The 22,208-nt window shown below is 44.1% G+C and overlaps 1 protein-coding gene across 1 annotated transcript in view; it reads right to left on the bottom strand.

The window, feature by feature from the left end:
• LEKR1 (leucine, glutamate and lysine rich 1) overlaps positions 1-19,802 on the bottom strand; it is a gene marked incomplete at its 3' end in the record, with an annotated part of 31,371 nt that extends 11,569 nt beyond the window's left edge. Inside the window, exons 1-5 of the mRNA XM_083868239.1 lie at positions 19,731-19,802; positions 10,410-10,624; positions 6,740-6,859; positions 5,594-5,769; positions 3,976-4,161 (exon numbers count right to left, since the gene is read on the bottom strand). Of these exons, the coding sequence (XP_083724365.1) occupies positions 3,976-4,161; positions 5,594-5,769; positions 6,740-6,859; positions 10,410-10,624; positions 19,731-19,778 (745 nt within the window). The 5' untranslated portion in view covers positions 19,779-19,802. The remainder of the gene's footprint in view (positions 1-3,975; positions 4,162-5,593; positions 5,770-6,739; positions 6,860-10,409; positions 10,625-19,730) is intronic.
• Between the last annotated feature and the right edge of the window lie 2,406 nt (positions 19,803-22,208).

Genomic DNA, 22,208 nt, shown 5'->3' with positions numbered 1-22,208 from the left:
CCCAGTGACACGTTACAAGCACGTCTGCACTCAGAAGGATTGGATTTGTTCATCCATGGCCAGAGTTCACACTCCAGCATCAAAGCAGTGGGTCTAAAGCCTGAATTTTCTGCCTGTATTCCTGCCTGGTTGAAGCCAAGCTAATTGGGATATGCCAAAATTCCTACAGACTTGCTTCCCCCTACACATGAAAATTGGTTTGAAATACTGTCCTTATTTATTGGCTGGGAAAACTGAACAGGAAAAAAGAAAATATTCTGATCTTAATTTTCCTTGGGGATAATTTTTTACCCTTAGTGTTTAGGCCAAGCAGACAAAACAAAATACAATAAACACACGTCCTTTAATACAGAATTATGGTTTGGGTTGGAAGGGACATTAAATCCCACTCCTGCCATGGCAGGGACACCTTTTATGTCCCAGGAGGCTTCAAACCTCAATGTCCAACCTGGTCTTGGGCACTCCAGGGATCCAGGGGCAGCCACAGCAAATCTGGGAATTCCATCCCAGCCAGGAATTCCTCCCCAAAATCCCATCCAGCCCATCCCTCTGTCCATGTGAAGCCATTCCCTGTGTCCTGTCCCTCCATCCCTTGTCCCCAGTCCCTCTCCAGCTCTCCTGGAGCCCCTTTGGGCCCTGCCAGGGGCTCTGAGCTCTCCCTGGAGCCCCTTTGGGCCCTGCCAGGGGCTCTGAGCTCTCCTGGAGCTTCTCCTCTCCCAGCCTGGCTCCACAGGAGAACCTGCATTCCTGCTTTTCCTCAAGAAGCAAAGTGTGGCTCTTCTCTCAGTCACACTCTGCAGCAGCCTGATCCCAGCCATGGAACTGGGGCTGTTTTCCAGGTATTTCTCTTGCACTCAGGCTGCTGAAAAGCTCTAAAGAGTTCTAATGCCTCACACTCTGCTCCAACAGCAGCCCCACATTCCCCAGCTCTCACCCTCCCAAGCCTTCCCACCGCAGCTGGAATTCATGAAAAAAATACATTTCAACAGCACTTGGAGCATGAACAGGGGCTGTTTGAACTGCAGCCTACCTAAAACTGCAGGGAACCATTCTCCCTTTGCATTTGCAAAGCTCTTCAAAGTTGTTTTTAAAGTGCCATTAAAGACACTTGAGGAGATGAAAACACCTCTTTTCCATGAGAAATGATAACATTCCCTCTCCTTTCCATGAGGAATACCAATATTCCCCTCTCCAGCTCCTCCTGCAGTTTTCCATCATCTCTCATCAGCCTCATTATGGCACCAGACCACCAAATTTATATTAAGAGCTTAAGTAACCTATGGAGCACTGAAAAATTCAGATTTTGGGAGCGTCACCAGCAATTTCAACCCGTGCAGAGCAAGGCCAGAGCTGTCATGAGCTAAAGAACAACCACAAGGATTTTGAGGAAGAAAAATGATTCTTTATCTGTGATTAAGTAAAGGATTTAGCTGGTAATAAAATGAAAGCAGGAATCTCTCAGGAGCCCTGCTGCTCCCAGCACTAAGAACACAGACACATTATCACCATTATTGATTTTTTGATTTGGGGAGTCTGATTAGACAATTATCCAGCAGACCTTGCCCTGTGTTGAGCATTTGTCAAGACCTGTCACCTCTCTCCAACTCTGTGAGGCTGAAAAGTGGCTGGAGCCCAGCAATCCAACTGATCCCACAAATCCCCTACAAAGGGAATTTTCAGGGAGTCACAACAAACACGAGAACAAAAAACAACAGCAGAAACAACTGCTGGGTTCCTGCTCTTGCAAATGCCTGCTGTGGTGTGAAATAATCATGACTTTACAGTTCTGGGAGAAATATGCAACACAAGAATCCTCAAAATATTTGCTGCAGAAAGGAAAATTCTTTAAAGACATGGAAATCACAAATCCTGGTAGTTTTTTATTATTTCTGGAGTGTTAAATTATTTCAAAGAGGGACTTTGTAGTAGTTTGTGGGAGGAAAAAAAAGCAAAATAAGGCAAAAGGCCAAGCTCCCCCCAATGCATGGACACTCAGGATGTGGCTGATTTGCAAACCCCAACTTTGGACAGGGCAAATCCCCTCCCTGGAACTGATTTCCAGTAAGATGCTGTTTGTTCCCACTCATTTATTTTAATACAATGGCAAACTCATTTCATATTTAATGTTTGTTTCATGAAAAAAAAATAATAAAAAAAATCCTGTTTGGTGTTTCAAAGAGAACCATTTTTATCAGCAGTGCATTAACTGGGTTTATTACCCCGACCCAGCAACGTGTTCCCCAGAGCCAGACCCCTCCAAATCCTCCTGGATTTGTGTTTTTCTGATCCAGCCAGGAAGGGGGGAATCCAAATGCCTGAGCCAGCAGCTTTCCTGCCTTGAAACCTCCTCCTGGATACCCACATCAAACGTTTTACTGCTCCTTAATAACTCATTTATTAACAAGTGACTGCTACATTTTTAATAATAAATTTTAAAACGCCTCACATAAAACATCAACCAGCTTAGATGGTGTTTTTACTCATCATTAAGATTTTGCAGGGCCCTAATATTCTCTATGAATTCCATATATGATGTTTTAGCTGTGTTTTCTCTGTTGTTTTATATTTCACTGCAAATTTTCAACCTGGGGTAGGGGAAGGAGTCTCTGCCTTCCTTTAAGGTCCCTCCCAACCCAACCCAACCCAACCCAAACCATTGCAAGATTCTGTGATAATTAATTGATGCAACATGCTGATTTAGGGAAAGCAAATTCAGGTTTTGAGAAGTTCCAAGAAGCCATGCAGGCCCTCCAAAAAATATAGAACACATTGAGCAACCTTTGAAAAATACAATAAAATAGAGACTGAAAAAACTTCTCTTTTGATATAGGAATAATAAGGTCATTCTGCTTGGAGTTAAAGAAAGGCAAAGCTGAAAATGAAAGTGTTTGTTTGCCAGGTTCGTGAAGAAACCCTGAACTCGGTGTTTGCAGCAACCTCTGGAGCAAACAGAGGGGAAAAGGGAACTCAGCTAAGGGCAGCTATTTGTTCCTATCAGCACAAATACAACAATACAACTGTTTGATGTTGTGATGTTAACCCATGTATTTCAGAGTGTGATGAGATTTTATGTCCACTGCTCCTTTTTATTTCTACAAAGACAGAAGATGGTTTTGCTGGAGCTTTTTAACAGTACTGTAATAAAAACAAACCGATTCAATATTCAAATATAAGCTGTTATTACATGATTACAATATAACAAAGAGTGATAGTGCCCATCCTCAGCCCCAGGGGTTGGTAATTCAGGGATGGGATCTCACATCTGGTGTTTTCACAGGTACTGAGGAGCAGAGAAGCTCCCCCAGTGTCACCTCCTGCTCTCAGAGTGTCCCCAGGATGAGCACAAGGCAGGTGGGGACTCCAAACCCTCCCTGGAACAGCACAAATGTTCTCAAGGGCTTAAAATACCTCTGAGCCAGAGCTGTGAATGCAAGAGAAAAGAGATCCAAGAGATACCAAGAGAAATAATCCTTTTTGCAGTGAGTTTTTGTCTGCACAGAACTGCCAGGGTGTCATTTCAAGTGCTGTCAGTTCTCTCATCCTTTACAAGAGCATTCTCTGCTTCCTGAGACACAATCGAGGGTGGATCATTAGAGCCTCCTGATTAATGACTCACAGAAAAGGGCCTGGCCTGCTTTTCAGCCCTGTTCTGAGAAGTCCTTCCTGGTCCTGCACTCAAAATGAAACCAATTCTTTGAATTTCACCCTCAGAGCCTGATGTTCTACTTAAATTGGACAATTAACAGCAGGATTGTATTGCACCACCTTCATTATTCTCCTCTTTTTCTTCACTTGCCCTCCCAGTAGAGTTCCAGACTCCTTGGAATGACATTCCCTCCTCCTGAGTGCACAACACTCACCTTTTATTCAGGCCTGTTGAGTCTTCCCACAGTAACAACCACAATTTTGGTGCTTTTAAAAACATTTTTTTTCCCTTGGATTTTTTTGCTAGAAAGGATAAAAAACTCCTCTTACCCAAAGTTTCCTTCTGCAGCTCACGGCAGCGACTCTGGAGCTCGTTCCCCTGCTGGAGGGAAGTTTGGAGCTGTTGAGTTTTCAGCTCAACTGTTTCAGCCACCTCAGTGAGGTGTTTGACCTTCTCCTGCAGACACTCGTTTTCCCTCTGCGATTTTGCCAATCTTTGGTTCAGTTTGGGTATTTCTGAGGAAGAAAAACAAATCCGTGTGAACTGTTGTTATTTTATGTTAATCACAAAGAACATCAAAGCTTTTAAAGGGCATTCACAGGCCAAGAAAAATAAGTGGAGCTGAATTGTTTTGGTGTAGAAAGCTGGATTTGAGGGTGGGTGTGATATTCCTGCTGTGGCATTAGTCTGAAAAGTGGGAAATGTTGGATGAGGGACACAGAGCCTGTGTAAGAAAGGCTCCACTCCTGCTTCCACACAGATCTTCTGAATATTTGGAGCACTACAGCAAATAAAACAAGAAATACTCCAGAAAAGAAGCCTAGAGATGCATAGATCCCTCTGAGGATTGTGTGCAGGGACACTTCAGCCAGCAGCAGGCAGGGAATGAGCCCAGGAAGAGAGGAATGCTCAGGAACTGTGGCAGGTGGACACTGACTTTTCTGTTCATTGCTCTTAAAGGAATGAAGATGAGGGAGGGATGTTGTGGGCACAATGTTCAGCAGGCAGGAGCCCTTTGTGCCCCCAGCTCCCTCCTCTTCCTCCTCTTCCTCCTGCTGCTGGCTCAGTGTCCCAGCAGGTTCCTGCCTCTCTAGGCACAGCTTCCCCAAAGCTCTTCCAAATGAGAACAAACCAATCACTGAAAAATTCACATCCCATGCCTCAGGAAGCACAGCCCACTGTGTCAAACAGCTCCAGGGTTCCTGAGCTGCTCCAGAGAAGATTTCACCAGAGCTGTGGATCTGCACTGGAGCTCACTGGGACAGAGGGAGGTGGGAGATGTAAATCCCCCCTCAAAGCCCTGATCAAACTGACTCCCAGGGGTTAATTTGGTCAGTGGGATCTTTGAGTTGTCCTGTGCATGGCCAGGAACTGGATTTGATCCTTGTGGATCCTCCAAACTCAGGATATTCTGTGATTTTGTGGTTCAATGCAACAGCAGCTCATCCACACTGAAACATGCTAGGAAAAGAATATGTCTGAATGTTATTTCTGAAGTTTTTTAAAGCTGTAAAAGTGGACACAGGGCCAGCTGGGAAGCTCTGCTGTTGCAGTCTGTAACTGCAGACCCAACCTGAGCTGAGGCACAGCAAAAATGGAATTGAAGGCTCAGATCTCAGCCTGAGGCTGGGCTGAGCCCTCCTGAAGAAACTCTGGGCTGTGCCTTATTCCAGCTCCCTGAAGGCCACCCTGGCTGCAGCAGGAATTCCCTGGGGCCAGGGGATTTATCCCCAGCTCAGGGGCTGCTCCATAGCACTTCCAACCCCTCAGGCTGCATTTGGTATTTTGTTCTCACTCAGAAATGGGAGAGGACAGAGCTGCTGATGTTGCTCCAAGGGAAGGGCTCCAGCCTGGCCAGTTTTTGGGGCAGGACACTCCACAACCCACAAGGATCACCCTGCAGGATCCTTTTTTTTTCTTACCCAGGATGGTTGCAGGGAGCTTTACCTGTCAGAGCTTCTTTGCTCACGGTTTTTATCTGCCGAAAAATTTCCTCCTTCATGGCAGCAAAGTTCTCCAGGTTGGTGGAGATGACCTCTTTGATAGTGTCCAGTTCACTCCTAATGAAAGGGAACAGGGAGACAGCCTTGTTCAGGGTGGAGCAATGGTGATCCAAGGTAGTTCTGCAAGACAGAAAATATACCAGATGTATCGTTTATATCATTTATAATTTGTATTGGTTTAATATATTATCATAGTATATTAATATTAATATATTAATATTATATTAAATATATATATGTAGAAAATAACTATAAATAGTAATTTATATATCTATAGTTATATTTATAACTATAAATATTTGTATATTTATATAAAAATATATAAAAATATATATTATATAAATACATAAAATTATATTATATAAATGTATAATATAAATAACAGCTATAAATTTATATATAATATATAATACATTATATATATAATATATAATGTATTATATAATATATATTATATAAATTATATAATATGTAATTATATGGTATATAAATATATAATATAGTATAAATTAAATATATAAACCATCTATTAATTTATTAATATAATATATTATAAAGATTAAAAATTATATCATTTAAATTATATATGATTTATAATGTATATGTTGCATAAATTATATATAGATATGTATAATATATTTATATAATATAATTTATATAAATAATATAATTTATAAAATATTTTATAAATTATTTTATCAATAAAACTTGGGAACTAGACTAAGCTTGGCAACTTCTTTCTCATTATCTGATCATTTAAACTGCACTGGTTACAATAATTCAGTGTATGAAATGTGCTGTATATTGAATAGATACATAGATATAATAGATATATTAGATATAATAGATATATAGGTATAATGAGTTTCCCCATCTAAATGTTTAGAGCTTTCATGCACAAATAAAGAAAAATGGGTTTGTTTCATGAACAAAATCCTGTACAGGAAATTGTGCAATCATTTTTAATTGAGAAATCAGAGTAATCATGTTTGAATGACTGTCTGCCCAGGTTTATGGAGAATCTTTATAAACAATATTTATGTCAGAAATGGAGAATTTCCAACATCAGCATTTCCTCTTGGGTTCCCACCTGAGCACCTGTGAGTGTTTGTAGGCAGCCTCCTTCTCCTCCTGGAAATACTGCAAATCAGCTTTCACACTCTTCATCTCCTCCTGCTTGGTTTTGAGTTCCACTGTCAGGGTTTTTATCCTGTGGACATAAACAAAACAATCAGAATATTGTTTGCACACCAATAATCAATGCCCAGCTTTGGTTTCAGCTCTCTCAGGGCAGGACCCAGCTCTGTGCTGGTCCCAGAACATCCCCCCAGGTGTTCCTCACCTCTAACATTTACCTTGGGACCTTTTCCCTGCAGCACCACTTTGTTTTTCAGGCCCAGCTCTCCCAGTGTGAATAAACACAGTTCAAACATTGCTCTTTCAACAATTCAGCACTTGCTGCCATAATTGTCAGGAAATGAATGGAAGTGGACAGGAATAAAGGAGCTGAGTCCAATTCCCTTCCTGTTTTACATGTGAGGAACAATCCCACAGAGCACATCAGCCCCAGCTGTTTTCTGTAGATAACCATTCTAAAGCAGCTTTCCAGCCCCAAAGATACAACTCCAGTGACAGGCAACTGTTAAAAACCAGCCCCTGTTTAAGCTTTCAACACTTACTGTTCACACAGAGAAAATGATCTGTTTGCCTGCTGGTGACTCACTGCCACAGGGAAATAAATAATATTTGAATAGACAAGTATTTTACAAAAGCAAAGGCTGGCAGAAGCACTGCATCAGCCTTGGCTTCAGTTTTAAACAGCAGAAGAGAATGACAATGATTTATACTGGAAATATATAAAAATTAAACCAAACCATGACAGTGCATTAGTTATTATTATCACATAGATCTGCACTAAAATGCACATTTAAAAAAATATTAGTCCTGGTTAAGAAACCTGGATCTGCAGAGCTCTGAAATAATCTGAACTGAACATTTGGGGGTTAAAAAGCAAATTTTTGGGGCTCAGTTGTGATCCCTGGAACAAAAGAAAAAAAAAATTGAAGACATTCCTGACATTACATTTTTAGGAATTTTTACCCATTTCCACCTGCAAATTTCCAGGAGGGGAGAGATAAAACCTGTTGGATTGTGGTTAGGAACAGAACTGTTGTCACTCACCATGAAATGTCCATTCCCTAAACAGTTACAGGAGTTCAAATTTAACTTTGCAGATGAGGAAAAAAAAGCAGTGATTTATCACTGACCAATAACAAATCCAAACTCTGGGAGCCAGGGAGAGCCAGATGCTCCTTTTCCATTCTGATTCTAGAATGAGTAGTATTTGAAGTATTTTGGATTAAAAAGAAACTGGTAAATAAGGAGAGACACGTTTTCTTCCTCTTTCCATTCCTGAGCTGACATTAAAGGGATTTTTCCAGCATGTCCTGGTCAGTCACACACACACACAAAAAAAGAAAAAAAAAAAAGTGGAAAAGGCAAGACAGACTCACCCCACTGTCACCATCAGAAGGAAGCAAAATAAATGAGTTATTTGGGGCCTTTTTTAGCACAAAGGAAAGAATCCAATGGCTTTCATTTCACAGCCAGCAGCTGCTCATTTTCAGTTCACAAAGTGGTGAATCACCACCCCTGGAAGTGTTCAAAATCTGTGTGGATGTGGCACTTGAGGACATCTCTAGCATTTGTACCTATTTTACACTTCCTGCAGTGGATGCAGAGAGAATTTAGCTAATTAAATTAATTAATTAGCAAGATTGAAGTGATTTTAATACAGAATTAGGTTGAATAATGAGTGGGATCAGTGCAGTTCATTCCCCTTCTCCTGACAGGATCTCAAAGGAAAAGTAACTAAGGACAGGTAAAATCCCAGGTGGTTTTCAAGGTTAACCACAGGTACAAACAGGAATACCTGAACCTAAAGGGAATAAAAAAACTGAGACAGTCTGCAACTGATAAGAGAGATTCAATCCCTTCTTCTAGCAGAGATAAAAGTAAGAAAAAAAAAAGACATGTTTGGCTTCTGGGAGCAGTGATTTGTCAGCCTGGCCAGAGCCAGGATGTTGAATAGTTTATACACGAGGTAGTCAGAGAGGCCCAGGATAGCAAGGAGAAGATAAGGAATATTCAGGCAAGTTATTTAACAAGGCATAATTGATTTATGGCTGGAATGGAAACCCACTGCAAGTATTCCACTTGATTTCAGCAGCTTTTAAATCAACTGGAGCCTTAGGGGGGAAAAGTGCAGAGATAAAAATTTTATTAACTGTTCCAGCTTCACTGCGAAAAGTCAGCTCGATGAAAATTTAAAGTTTAGCTCTGGCAAATGATCCTCAGCAAGAAGAATGTGCTGTCAGTGCATTTGCTCACACTCTGGATTCTGCCACCAGAGCTGCCACACAGGGTCATTAAAGGGACAAGGAGCAAACCAGCTTTAAAAATAGATATTAAACCACAGAAAATGTTAAATATCAGGAAGGGAAGATGTTAAATTTAAATGAAAAAGATGTTGCGAGAAACATTATGAGTAATTTACAAGATAAATGCATTTTGTTCACTTTTGCTCTAAAATGAATCTTTTATTAGTAATATTAGCAAGTGAAAGTCTAAGTAAATCCATTAATAAGTTAAATTTTAAACAGTATTTGAGTGATTCTCAAAAAAATAGCAGGTTTCAGAGCAATCTCAAGAGCACCTTCAGCTCTGGATCCCTTGGTGTGAGGCAGTCACACAAGGAACACCCCTCCTGGGGATCCCAAAAATCAAATTGAGCTGATAATTAAAATCAGAATCTCATCCTTACAAAAAACTTCTGTCCATTCGAGTCAGATGAGCAAAAAATGACCCAGGAGTTTCTGGTGGCCCAAATCCATCAGTAGCAAACTTGAGCAAACTGCATTTTTATAAAGTATCTTTTATTAATTGACTATAAACACCAATTTTTTATAGTCCTACTGTAATCAATTAATGGAACATAACAATAGATTCCAAAATATGTGCATAGAAAAGGACACAAACCCTGTAAGAATGAGCTGAAAAAACACACTTGAAGGTCCTAATTGTGCCCTGAAAATCCAGATGTGGCTCTGAGATCTCTCATTAATTACTGGAGATCTTTAGGCACAATATCCCCCTTTAACTGGGGCCTTCCCATATCTGTAAGGATTTGAAACTTCCAAAATGCCCCTGGCGGTTCCTAAACTGCTCCTCGTTGCTTTAGGATTCTGTACCAGCCCTGCAGAGAGGGAATCCTGATTTTCCCAGGGAAGAATTCTGAGAATTCCTTACCAGGCTACTGTGAGACTGTCAGGCCAAATTTCAGACCTGTGGAACTCCCCAGTCCTGTGGAATTTCTTTTGGAATATTAGAGATTTATTACAAGATGATAAGATGAAATACTCATCAGCTCCCTTTGGGAGTGTGTGCAGGGGAAATCCCTCTGAGAGCCTTCTGGCCTTTCCTTCACCTTCTACATATTGACAGATCCTAAACTGCTCGGGAATTCTGAACCTGCTTCCAAAGGATGCCATGAAAGATGAATTGACAGATCCTAAACTGCTCAGGAATTCTGAACCTGTTTCCAAAGGATGCCACGAAATATGACTGAAATCAAGTAAAACAGTGTATATGGGCCATCTGAGAGAAGCAAGACAAATGTTATTTGTATTTGAAGCTGTTTTGGGCTGAAATCCCCAAGCACAGAGAGGAGAGGATCACTAGAGGAGAAGATGTGCTCTGACCTTTCTGTTTTGGATTCGCTCTCGGCCCGGCAGCGCTCGAGGTCGTGGTGAAGAGCCTTCAGTTCTGCCTGGAGCCTCTGCTCCCGTTCCAGACTTCCTTTATAGACTTTAATCTCCTTCTCCATTGCCTTGACTTTGTCCTCCATCACCTTAAACTCGTGGAGTGTCAGGTAGCTGACCCCGCAGTATTTGCACACTGTCTGATCCCGGGGCATCTACAAAGAGAGGAAATGCTTCAGATTGTCTGTAACAAACAGGTTCAACTGAAAAAAAAAAACAAACCCTCAGTGACACTAAGAAATAATAATCAATCCAAAGAATTTAAACTATTTACTGCTCTGGAACATTAAGATCAGCTGATGTCATTGCTTTAATAAATAAAGACAAAAATCCTCATTAGCGAAATGAACTCCAGTTAGAGCAGAACTTTCCCTTCTTGGCAACGTCCCAAAATACATCAACTCTGGCAATTTGATATGTGGGAACTCCCACTGAAATGCTAAAGCACTTCTGAGTTGTGGATGTATTCATTGAAAAATGAAATGCTGTGTTTTATAAAGCTATTTCATTAATGAATCTGGGATGGCCTGTGCCAGATAAATGTTATTTCTCCGAGTTTCCAACAACTGGTATCCAAGTGAAGGAGGCAAGATGAGAAAAAGCGAATGAAGTGATGTAACCCACAATGTTCACAGAAATAATTCATGACTGATGCTGGTGTGGTGTCCATGGCAGTGTGGAATCTGTAACCCCTTTGCCAGGTATGAAGGACTCGGGACTGATTACAAAACACAGAGCATGTAACACACATCCAACGCAAAGGTCATTTATTAAACAGACTTTTCCAACTGATCTGGTTATTAACCTTCCAGCAGGGAACATGCAAGCACCTGCTCAAACAGTTTAAGTCCAATTAAGAAACTTTGTTTTACAGAGGAAGGGAAAAAAAAAATGTTTGGAGACATTGGGATAAACAGAAAGAAACCCTACCCACGGTAAAGAAAAGAGCTTTCAACGACTATAAATTAAAGACTGACACAACAACCTTTAGTAGTTTAAATATAGCTTGATATAAATGTATTTCAGGAGGCCCTGGACAAGCTTTATTTCCCCATTTCTTAATGTTGCCCCAGTTTAAACCCCCCCTGGTTACAGCTGCTCTGAAGGAGCCGAAAATGCAAGTTTATTTTTCCTGGCAGCTGCAGCCTGTGCTTGGAAACCTGAAACTGTTGTTCAGGGTAAGTACCCCGAAGTTCCAAAGCACTGGAATGAGTGCAGAGAAAAAGGACAAAATGAGCTGTGCAGGGAGCACAGGAGGGGGTTTTATCTCAGAGAGGACACGGTGCTCTGTGCAGCACAGCCACACAAACAGCTCAGAACTTTCACTGCTTCTCCCAGCAAAAAAAAAACAAGATAGAAACACCAGGGGCTTGAACTGGAAAGGGTTTGTGCAAGTACCAAAGCGTCTTAGTTTTCTAAGTCAGTTTTGTTACTGAATTTCAAAATAAATGAAGTCATAGAACAATAACTACTCTCTGTCTGGGCTCAGCTGGAAGTGGGTCCTGCTTTCCTTCTCATCCATTTCTCAGGTGAAACGAAAATCTGGGAGGATTTCTGATCAGCTTGGATTATTACAGTATTTACTACAGAGTCAAAAAAAAAAAAAAAAAAATCACAGAACAGGAAATTCTTTGTAAATCAGGACCTTGCTGTGCACATTAATAATTACCCTGCAAGCACAGCAATAACTGTACAGATTGAACAGCTTCCAAATATCCACCTTAATCTATGGAACAGCTCCCTGACACCAGGAATGGATTTGGCACACGTTGAGTGACGCCAACCACAGTTAATTTAAACCCAGCACATCTGTCCAGTGGACCTGGAAAATTAACAGGTGAAGAAAGAAGAAAGTGAACAGAGCAAGGCACTGACCTAACTTCTCATCCTAAATCTGAGGTTTTCTCATGGAATCACAGAAGGATTTGGGTTGGGAAGGACCTTAAAGCCCCTCCAGTGCCACCCCTGGATGGCAGGGACACCTCCCACTGTCCCAGGTTTATCTAACGTCAAATCTGGCTTTGGACACTGTCAGGGATCCAGGGGCAGCCACAGCTGCTCTGGGAATTCTATTCCAGGGCCTGCGCACCCTCCCAGGGAACAAATTCCTGCCCAAAATCCCATCTGAGCCAGGAATTCCAATACCCCCTCTATCCCTGCCCCCTGGCAGCCTTATAAATGATCTTTCCATGAGAAAAGCTCCACTAGACCTTGTCTCTTAGACACCAAAGTTGACCGACCATTACACAAAATCTGTAGGAAACAAACTGTCATCGGTTCTTCTGCTCACAAATTACCTTTTCTGGAACAGTGAGATTGCTGAGTAACCACTAAGGATGTGTACTAAATACAAGTTTATGGTTTCAGATTCCATACTTCACTGTTTCCATTTGATAAAAGCACTGTTGTGCGTGTTAAATTCAAAGCCGAAAAAGATCAGGGGGAAAAACAGTTTGGAAGGAATAGAAAAGGAAACTAGCAGAGCTGTGAGTAGAAAGGGCACTTGCATGACCTGAGTAAGCACTGAGGACAAACAGTGAACAGAAAAAATCAATTAGGAATTAAAAAGAACAGTTTTGCTGAGGACAAAGTGCTTGATCTGGGAAGATATTTATCCATGAGACTTGTGATGCACAGATGCTGCAAAGCATCTGGAGGAACAGTTTCCACTCTGCAGTTGGTTTTGGAAGGAAATATTATCCCCTGGTTACAAAGATTTCTTTAGCTACCAAGAGAAGGGGAGGACTGAGCCAAGAGGGGTAATCACTCAAATTACATCTGTCTTAGTCAGCTTCATCTGTAGAGCATAAGTTATAAGGAAAAAAAAAAAAAAAAAAAAAAAAAAAAAAAAAAAAAAAAAAAAAAAAAAAAAATTGGTGGTCTGGACCATTTTTAGCTTTTTGGATGATGAGACAGGAATTTGTACTGCTTGAACTCGACCAAATAACTCCAGGGTGTGTCAGGCTGTGCACCACCAGCCCTCTCCTCTGGAATTTCACATTCCACCCACAAACACCCCACGATGGAGAGCTGGATTCCTGTGAGGAGACTGAGCTCCCCTCTCCTTTGGCAGGGCTTTGGTGTTACAGCATCCAGCACATGGATCACTCATCACAGAATCCTCAAATTGTTCAGCTTGGAAAAGACCAAGACCAAGAGTGCCACCATCCCACAGGACTCACACCCACAAGAGTCACATCCACAGGGCTGTTAAATCCCTGCAGGGATGGGCACCCCAGCACTGCCCTGGGCAGCTCTTTCCAGAAATTCCTCACAGAAATCGCAGAAATTCCTCACAACACCCTGTGCTCCTTGGTGCACAGCTCTTGTTCCCTTGGTGGATCTGTCAGGACTGAGATTGCTCCAGCAAGGACTGGTCAAAATCAAAAAAAAAAAACACCTCTCTATTTGTCCAAATTAAACTTGTAGCTGAATACATAAAAGTCAAGAAGAAGAAAAAAAAAATCCTTATGCTGCAGCTGGGTGGTCTTAAATTACTTCTGTATGTTGATTTATTCTACCTTATGACCCTGTTTTACTTTCTTTTTTGTTTCATTCCTCTCCCACATTATTTTCATGTCTCTCATCCTGCCTGTCCCTCTTCTGACACATCAGTCAATCCCTATTGCACGAAAATAAAGGATGACTCAAACCACATCATTGATTTTTGAGGAAGAAAGGGAAGTCTTTTGATGTATACGCAAAATGAGGAGCTACCAGACTGAAATTTATATTTGCCTTGGTCAAAGAAAGATTTTTTAAAACTCCCAGTAGAAACTTTACTTCTTTTAAAAGAAACAAAGTGTATTATGAGCCAAGTTTTCAGTCAGCTTCTACCCCAAAGCAACACAGATGGTACTGCTGAGCCACGCTGTTCACATCATTATTTACTCCCTGCCCATAAAATCACAGTTGCAAAATAAAAATCCCCCGTGCTTGCTTTGAACACATCAACAGTGGAGAAACAGGCTGGAAGTAAAACCAGAAGGTTGCTTCATTCAAAACATGCCCTGGGATAATCCCTGTGTCACGACAGGAAATAATCACACCGGGGGTTCAGGTACAGAAGCCACTGGTGCCTGGAGGAAAGCAGGAAAATAAATCCTGACAGCCTCACACTCACACCAGCACAGGGCCAGCACCCCTTCCTGAGCTCCCCAACTTCCTTGGGATGACAAAACACAGCAGACAAAGGATGACTTAGCCCATTGTTAACCAGACTTTTCCCTGAGGAACTCTGTGCATCTGTCAGGAAGCCCCTCCTGGCTCCAACCCCACTGCGTGGGAGGTGAGGAGATTCCAGTCCCTCCAGTTCCTGCACACTGGGACACTGGTTGCAGAAAGGGTGGGAGACATTGACTGCAGTGAACACAACCCTGATTTTGTGAGAAAATCTTGGATATAGAGAACACAGCCCTGGTCTGGTGAGAAAAGCTTGGCTGTACTGCCTGGAGAGGGTGTGGAGTGTCCCTCACTGGAGAGACTGAACCATCTGAACAACCCCTGGGAGTGCCCACGGCCAGGCTCGGAGCCACCTGGGACAGTGGAAGGTGTCCCTGCCCATGGGACTTTAAGGTCCTTTCCAACCCAAACCATTCCAGGATTTTCTCCCATTTCCAGAGCACACCCCAACCACTCAGGAGGAGCCTGACACCCCAACACCACCCAAACATTCCAAATTCTACTGAAATCCTCAGTAGGCACTGGAGCAGCTCAAGGACATCACCTCCAGGAGAATTCAGAAGGTAGGGGCCAGCAGGATGCTGAAAAGGGCTCTGCCATTCTACCACGCTTATCTAGAGGGCACAAATTGATATTTTATCTGCCTTTAAATCCCTGCTGGTGCCAATGCAGCACGTCCCAAGCACAGAGCTGTGCTGTCCTGGACGGGACAGGCTCGTGGGCTCCCAAGCACGGCTGGAACTCTGTGTTCCAGAACCTTCTGCAAGAAAACCCCAAGCTCAGGGTTCACAGACAGCAGGAGAAGGCAGAGCTGACGTGCTGTGCTCATACAGAGTCCATACTGTGCCCAATCTATAGCACACGTGGGAGAGGCACCGAGTACACATTTGCTACTTGTGGTGAACACGATACTCTGGGGACACCACAGGACGTTCTGTCCTGATGGGGAACAGCCTCAGAGTTCCTGCCCAGCCTCAGCTCCTCAGCTCAGGGGTGAGACAATTTTTAAGTCTCTAAGGGTGTCTTAGCCCTTATTAATTTTATGATTTATAGTAACAAAGCGCTTTTTTTGCCAAATAAAATATGAAATTAAATATAACTTTGTTTGCTGCTGTGAGGACTCGGGTCATTCTGTTGCTGCTCTGTTTCCTCTTTCAGGGAGATCTTGAGTGCAGAGCCACATCTTCCTTTCCACTTCCCTCCACTTCCACAGAATTTTAATTAAAGTCCAGAGGCACAAAAAAAGATTCATCTACCACTGGCAACAAACAACTAGCAAGGTGAAATATAAAAGCCTCGAGGAAAAATTAAACTAAAATAAAACATTAACCAAGCAACAAAACCAGAAGTCCCTAAAAATACACATCCATGACATTGGAGTCAAGGAAACACTAACTCCCTTCTGGGCTCTGTGACACCTCTCAGGCTGAGTTTGATTGCAGAAACTCTCTGTAAATACATTAAAAATAGGCATTAAAAGCCAGGGATTTTCATCTTTAATAACAATGAGTTTCCAAGAAGTATGCAACTATAAATACATAAGAGTACTATAAACTTTAATAACAGACAAGGATGTTTTATTCACCTATTGATTTTGGTTTTTTCATTGGGCAACCATCTTGCAATGAAAGTGTTGTGAGAGCAGAAGAAGGAATGAGAGAGAGAAGAAAGCAGGGACATGTAAAAAGTTTTTACACAGGCAAAATTGATCAGAACGTGAAGAACCAAAGTCCCTTCACATCTATCACCCCCTTAACAAAATGCTGAGAAATCTCTTTCCCTCTAGACTGAAACTTCCTTTAAAATAAAATCTTGATGAGCAGCTTGGGAAGTTTGAAGGAGAGGAACAAAGAGAGCTCTGCACCCTGGCCTGTGAGGCAGCTCCTGGATCCTTCATGAGCTTCACAACTCGACCTGTAGCATCCATCCATCCATCCATCCATCCATCCATCCATCCATCCATCCATCCCCCCATCCATCATCCATCTGTTGCTAATCTCCTCAGGGCAGAAGGTCATGATTTATATCAAAATGTTGAACTACCCTAACCTGAGGCCTGGTCAAGGCCTGATTTGAGGTCTTGTCACGGCCTTGGAGCCATGATGCAGCTAAAATTCTTTTAGGTTGTGGCACAGTTAGAAATAGCTATTAAGGTGTTTGGGAAAAGTATTAGGGTTTGAAAGTCACTGAGTGAAGTAGTTAATAAGCACATGTTAAGCCACCTTAACTGTAAGTAAAATAATGTATGTTTGCGTTCTTTCCCTTGATGTGTGTGCCAATGACTGAGCTATCCAAAAAGTAAACTCAATAGAAATGTATAAAAGACGCCATTTCTGCTAAAATAAAGGAGTTGCGCAGTTTTAACCACATTGATTGGATCTGTGTTGACTCTGTCCAGTCCTCCCATTTTTTATCTCGGTATCCCTGGCAAGATCCATCCATCCATCCATCCTTCCATCATCCATCCATCCATCCATCCATCCATCCATCCATCCCTCCATCATCCATCCATCCATCCATCCATCCCTCCATCTGTCCATCATCCATCCATCCATCCATCATCCATCCATCCATCCCTCCCATCCCTCCATCTGTCCATCATCCATCCATCCATCCATCCATCCATCCATCCATCCATCCCATCCATCCATCCATCATCCATCTCTCCTCCATCCGTCCATCATCCATCCATCCATCCATCCATCCATCCATCCATCCATCCCTCATCCATCCTCCCAAAGCAGAGCCTGTCAAGGGGATATCCCAGGCTCTGCTCTGCAGTCACAGTGCCTGGCACACTCCCTCCAGCCCACACGTGTTCCCTCAGCCTGCAATCCCATCTTGGGAGCACGCGCTCCCTCTGGCACAGAGCAAACCACAGAGCTGGCACAAGCTCAGCCGTGTCAGGAGCCAGCTGAAAGGGACATCCCAAAGGAGAGGCTGTAAAATCCCAGCAGCAGAGGATTTGGGAAGGGAATAAGGACATGTGTGCAGAAAAAAAGGGAGATGTGAGGGCAGGAAGTTGTGAGAATGACTTGTAGTGTCTTGTAACGACACCACGAGCGGGCTGAGGAGGAGATGAGCAACAGCACAGGATGTGTAAAGCCCTGACACTTTCTCATCCCAAATCCTGGGGCTGTCGATGCCTTGGAGCTCACACATGGCACGAGGAGGAGGGGACAGGAGCAGAAGTCTTTCCATAGCTGGAAATCCTGCACCTTCTGCACCACATATTTTGTTAAACGTGTACCCAGCATTGGAGGATCTCCAGAGGAAAAGCTGAACTGAACAGTCATCCCTGGGAGAATTCCACAACTGCCTGTGTGAGCTGCTCCAGAATTTCAGAGCATTCAACCAAACCACATCCAGAAATGGGAGGAAAAAACTCATTTACACCTGGAAATGAACCACCACCTCCCTCCATCTGTGAGCAGTTACTGTGCCCTCAGGTATTTTCCAGAATGAGCAAGCAACCCTCTGTTGTCCTTTCTTAGAAACAAGATTTAAAAGCTCTTTACTATTTTTGCTCTTTTCTAAATTCCCATCAGTCATGTTGTTATTTTTAAAGCCTGCAGCTCAGAACTGAAACCTCAACAGCCCTGGGCAGAGGGACACAAAGACCCAAGTTTTACATGCAATTCCCATTACAATTATTGAGATATTAAAACTATTAACATATTAACAGACTTTCTGTGCAAAATCCCTTTATTCATATTATTTTGCTTATGACCTGATTACAGCCCTCACTGTTAGGTCAGTGACAAGGAAGTTATTATGGATTTTGTATTGCTGCAGTGGATAAATTTTAAATGACTTATTTTTCCTAAGAATATGGAGTTAAATGCTGTTCCCAGAGTGCTCACATCCCTTCCTGACTGCCACCAGCGTGTTCCTTATTGCAATCCAAGATCCTGGCTCAGCAATAAGCAGCAGCCACTGACACTGGTGCTGACAGAATTAGTGTCACTGCCTTGCTGTGCCTGCCCTGGCTGCTGCTCCCTCCTTGTGCCACCATATGCCTCACACATGGAGCAGGAACTGGCTCAGGAACTGATCCCAACAAAACACAGGCTCAAGTGCCACCAAACTGCAGCTTGAAGTAATTAAAGGAAATATTAAGCAGTAACCAGCTCCAGGAGGATTCCCTAATCCAACAGTTTGGTGCAACTGTTTCTGTGAGAAGCTTTACACTGATTTTTGCTCAGCACTTGTACCCCGTTGGGGCTAGAAATTAACTGCTAAATAAACAAACTTAGTGGGATCCTTCCTGCTACTAAAACAGCTGCTCATGGGTCTGAAAGTGTCCCACAGCTTCTTCCCTTCCTTTTTTTTAAGGCTAATTCCTTTTAATTCCTTTTCATTTTCTTTGTTTATCTTACCCATCCTTGATTTCTCAGAAATCAATCTCAGAAATTGTCTGAACTGTTTCCTGGACTAATCCAGGGTGAATTTCTCCAAGCTGAGTACACAAAGCTTTTAAATGACTTGTCAATTACGAGCTGCAGACCGAGGAATGAGGACAGCCGGGTGTTGTATTGCCAAAGTGAAAACCTGATAGTGTTACAAAAAAGTGACTGGTGTTCCACTTGAGTGCAATCTCCTCCTAAATTGAGCTATAAAAACAGCAGCGCTGTTACACCGGCAATACTCTTGTCTCCCAAACAAAAGAACACACAAAGATAGGAGGGGAGATGAAGGGGAATGTTCCGTGCCCTGTGTGTGTTGATATTTCTCTGGAACATGTCATGCTCTGCAGTCCTTCCCAACTCCCGGCAGCAAAACAGGCCAGAACAGGGGAAATGTGAGACTCACCTGCAGTGACAACAGGGACACAGGGCGAGGTGTTCTCCAGGACTCACCTGCACTGACAACACCGGCACAGGCTCAGGTGTTCCTCTGCAGGGCTCCTATAGAATTACCGTAATTACACCGCACAAAGAGTGAGGAAACCCAACACCCCAGCCTCACCCAGGACCACAATGTCCACATGCTGCACCGGTGCTCACAGGCCTGTGCAACACCCCTGAACCGCTGCAGGAGCTCCGGAATGTCGGGGTTTGGCATTTCCACGGCTCGTACCTTGCGGATCTCCTCGGGCAGCGCGTGGACGGGGCCGCGCCGCTCCATGGCCTCCCGCAGGCTCGGTGGAGGGCTCCGGGAGCGGGGCTCGGGGGTCCGGGAGCGATCCCAGGGCTCAGGGCCCGCCGGGGTCCCGGCAAGGGGGACCCGTGAGGGGCGGGGGGGGCGCGCTGGCCGCCGCCATTTTGTGGCCCCGGCGTCCGCCGTAACCGCGGCAACGGCGCATGCGCACCAAGGGCGCGCAGCCCGGGCTCGCTGCAGCAGCGGGATTTATTAATGTGCCCCAAAGATCCTCCCCTGGCACCCCAAAGCCAGCCCTGACATGCCAGAGCCCCCCCGAGCCGCTCCTGGCACCCCAAAGCCAGCCCTGACATGCCAGAGCCCCCCCGAGCCGCTCCTGGCACCCCAAAGCCAGCCCTGACATGCCAGAGCCCCCCTGAGCCGCTCCTGGCACCCCAAAGCCAGCCCTGACATGCCAGAGCCTCCCTGAGCCGCTCCTGGTACCCCAAAGCCAGCCCTGACAGGCCAGAGCCCCCCTGAGCCGCTCCCGGCATCCCAAATTGGGCCTTGACACCCCAAAGCCAAACCTTGACGCCCCAAATTCGACCCTGACATCCCGAATTCGGCCCCTACATCCCGAATTCGACTTTGACACACCAAAGCCTAACCTTGACACCTCAAATTCAGCCCTGACACCCCAAAGCCGCCCCCTACAATCCTAAATTCGATTTTGACACCCCAATGCCAAACCTTGACACCCCAAATTCGGCCCTGACACCCTGAAGCCGGCCCCAACGTCCTGAATTTGACTTTGACATCCCAGATTCGGCCCTGCCACCCCAAATCTGGCCCTGCGCTCACAAAGCCACCCCCAATGTCCCGATTTTGGCACTGACATCCCAAACCAACCCTGACTCCCCAAATTCTACAGTGACACCCCAAAACCTCTGCCCTCTCTCCAGCCAGCCCAAATTTACCCATGACACCCCAAAACCCTCTCCTGACACCTCAAACCTGCATCTGACAGCCCTAATTCAGCCCTACAAGCCTGAATTCAGCTCCCACAGCCCAAATCCACCCCTGACACCTCAAACCTGCGTCTGACAGCCCTAATTCAGCCCTACAAACCCAAATTCGGCTCCGACACCCCAAATCCAGCCCTGACACCTCAAACTTGCATCTGACAGCCCTGATTCAGCCCTATAAGCCCAAATTCAGTTCCCACAGCCCAAAGCCCCTCCTGACACCTCAAACCTGCATCTGACAGCCCTGATTCAGCCCTACAAGCCTGAATTCAGCTCCGACACCCCAAATCCAGCCCTGACACCCCCAATTAGTCGGTGCCACCCCAAAGCCGGGTCATCTGTGTGTCATACCCGAGGCAGGAGCTCAACCTCGGCATGAACCGACCGCGCCGCCAGCTCCCGGTGGGACCCACTGGAGCGCACACACTGCCACGAGAATAAATAAATAAATCAGGGAAGGATTGGCAGCGAGATTCGGCAGTTTCAGCGGGATTAATTCCACTTTTCTGCTCTTCTTTCCAGCGTTGGTGGGTTCCCGTTTGCTGTAAAATCCAGTCGCTGTGGGGATTTGGCTTTATCACACCGCAGGGATTGTCTGCTCAAAGAAATTCCTGTCACCCAAAACGTTCCCTACAGCCTTATATAAAGCAATACACCCCCAAAAACATCATTTAGGGAAATATACACATAAAACTGGGGACAGGCCATGGCAAAAAGAAAACCTGTCACCCAAAATGTTTCCTACAGCCTTGTATAAAGCAATACACCCCCAAAAACATCATTTAGGGAAATATATATATTAGAGAAATACATATATAATATATATTATATATATATATAAATAATATATTAGGGAAATATTTAGGGAAATATAAATTTAGGGAAATATAAAAGTGGGGACAGGCCATGGCAAAAAGAAATTCCTGTCACCCAAAATGTTCCCTACAGCCTTATATAAAGCAATACACCCCCAAAACAGTAATTTAGGGGGGAAAAAAACGCATAAAAGTGGGGACAGGCCATGGTAAAAGGAACCTGAGGTGATCCTAATTTCATTTACACACGACTCATCTCTGAGGTGAAGCATCAGTAAGTTGGGAGCTAAACGGGGAGTTGAAGAAAGTAGTGGATTTTAGGGGATATAAACAAAAGCTTTATTAGGGGGGAAAAAAAAGGAAAATTGCATCAGTTAGGGGGGAAAATCGTGAGTTTTAGGGGGGAAATCATGAGTTTTAAGGGGGTGAGGGAAGGAAAAATATGAGTAGGTGCTGTCTGAATAAAGGGACGCAAAGCCCGTCCCGTTCTCCGTCTCCCCCCCGGCTTTACACGGCGGTGCCACGCGTGTCCCCGCGGGTCCCTCGCGTGTGGCCGCCGTGCCCCGTCCCGCCTTGCGTGCCGAGCTCCGAGCCGCGCTAATCCCGCCTTGGCAGCCGCCTCACGCCCCCGCCTCCAT

This window comes from Zosterops lateralis (assembly GCF_965231275.1).
Source record: "Zosterops lateralis genome assembly, chromosome: 10".
Lineage (NCBI taxonomy): Eukaryota > Metazoa > Chordata > Aves > Passeriformes > Zosteropidae > Zosterops > Zosterops lateralis.
Note: the sequence above shows the minus strand (reverse complement) of the source record. Positions and strands in the feature narration are given on the sequence as shown.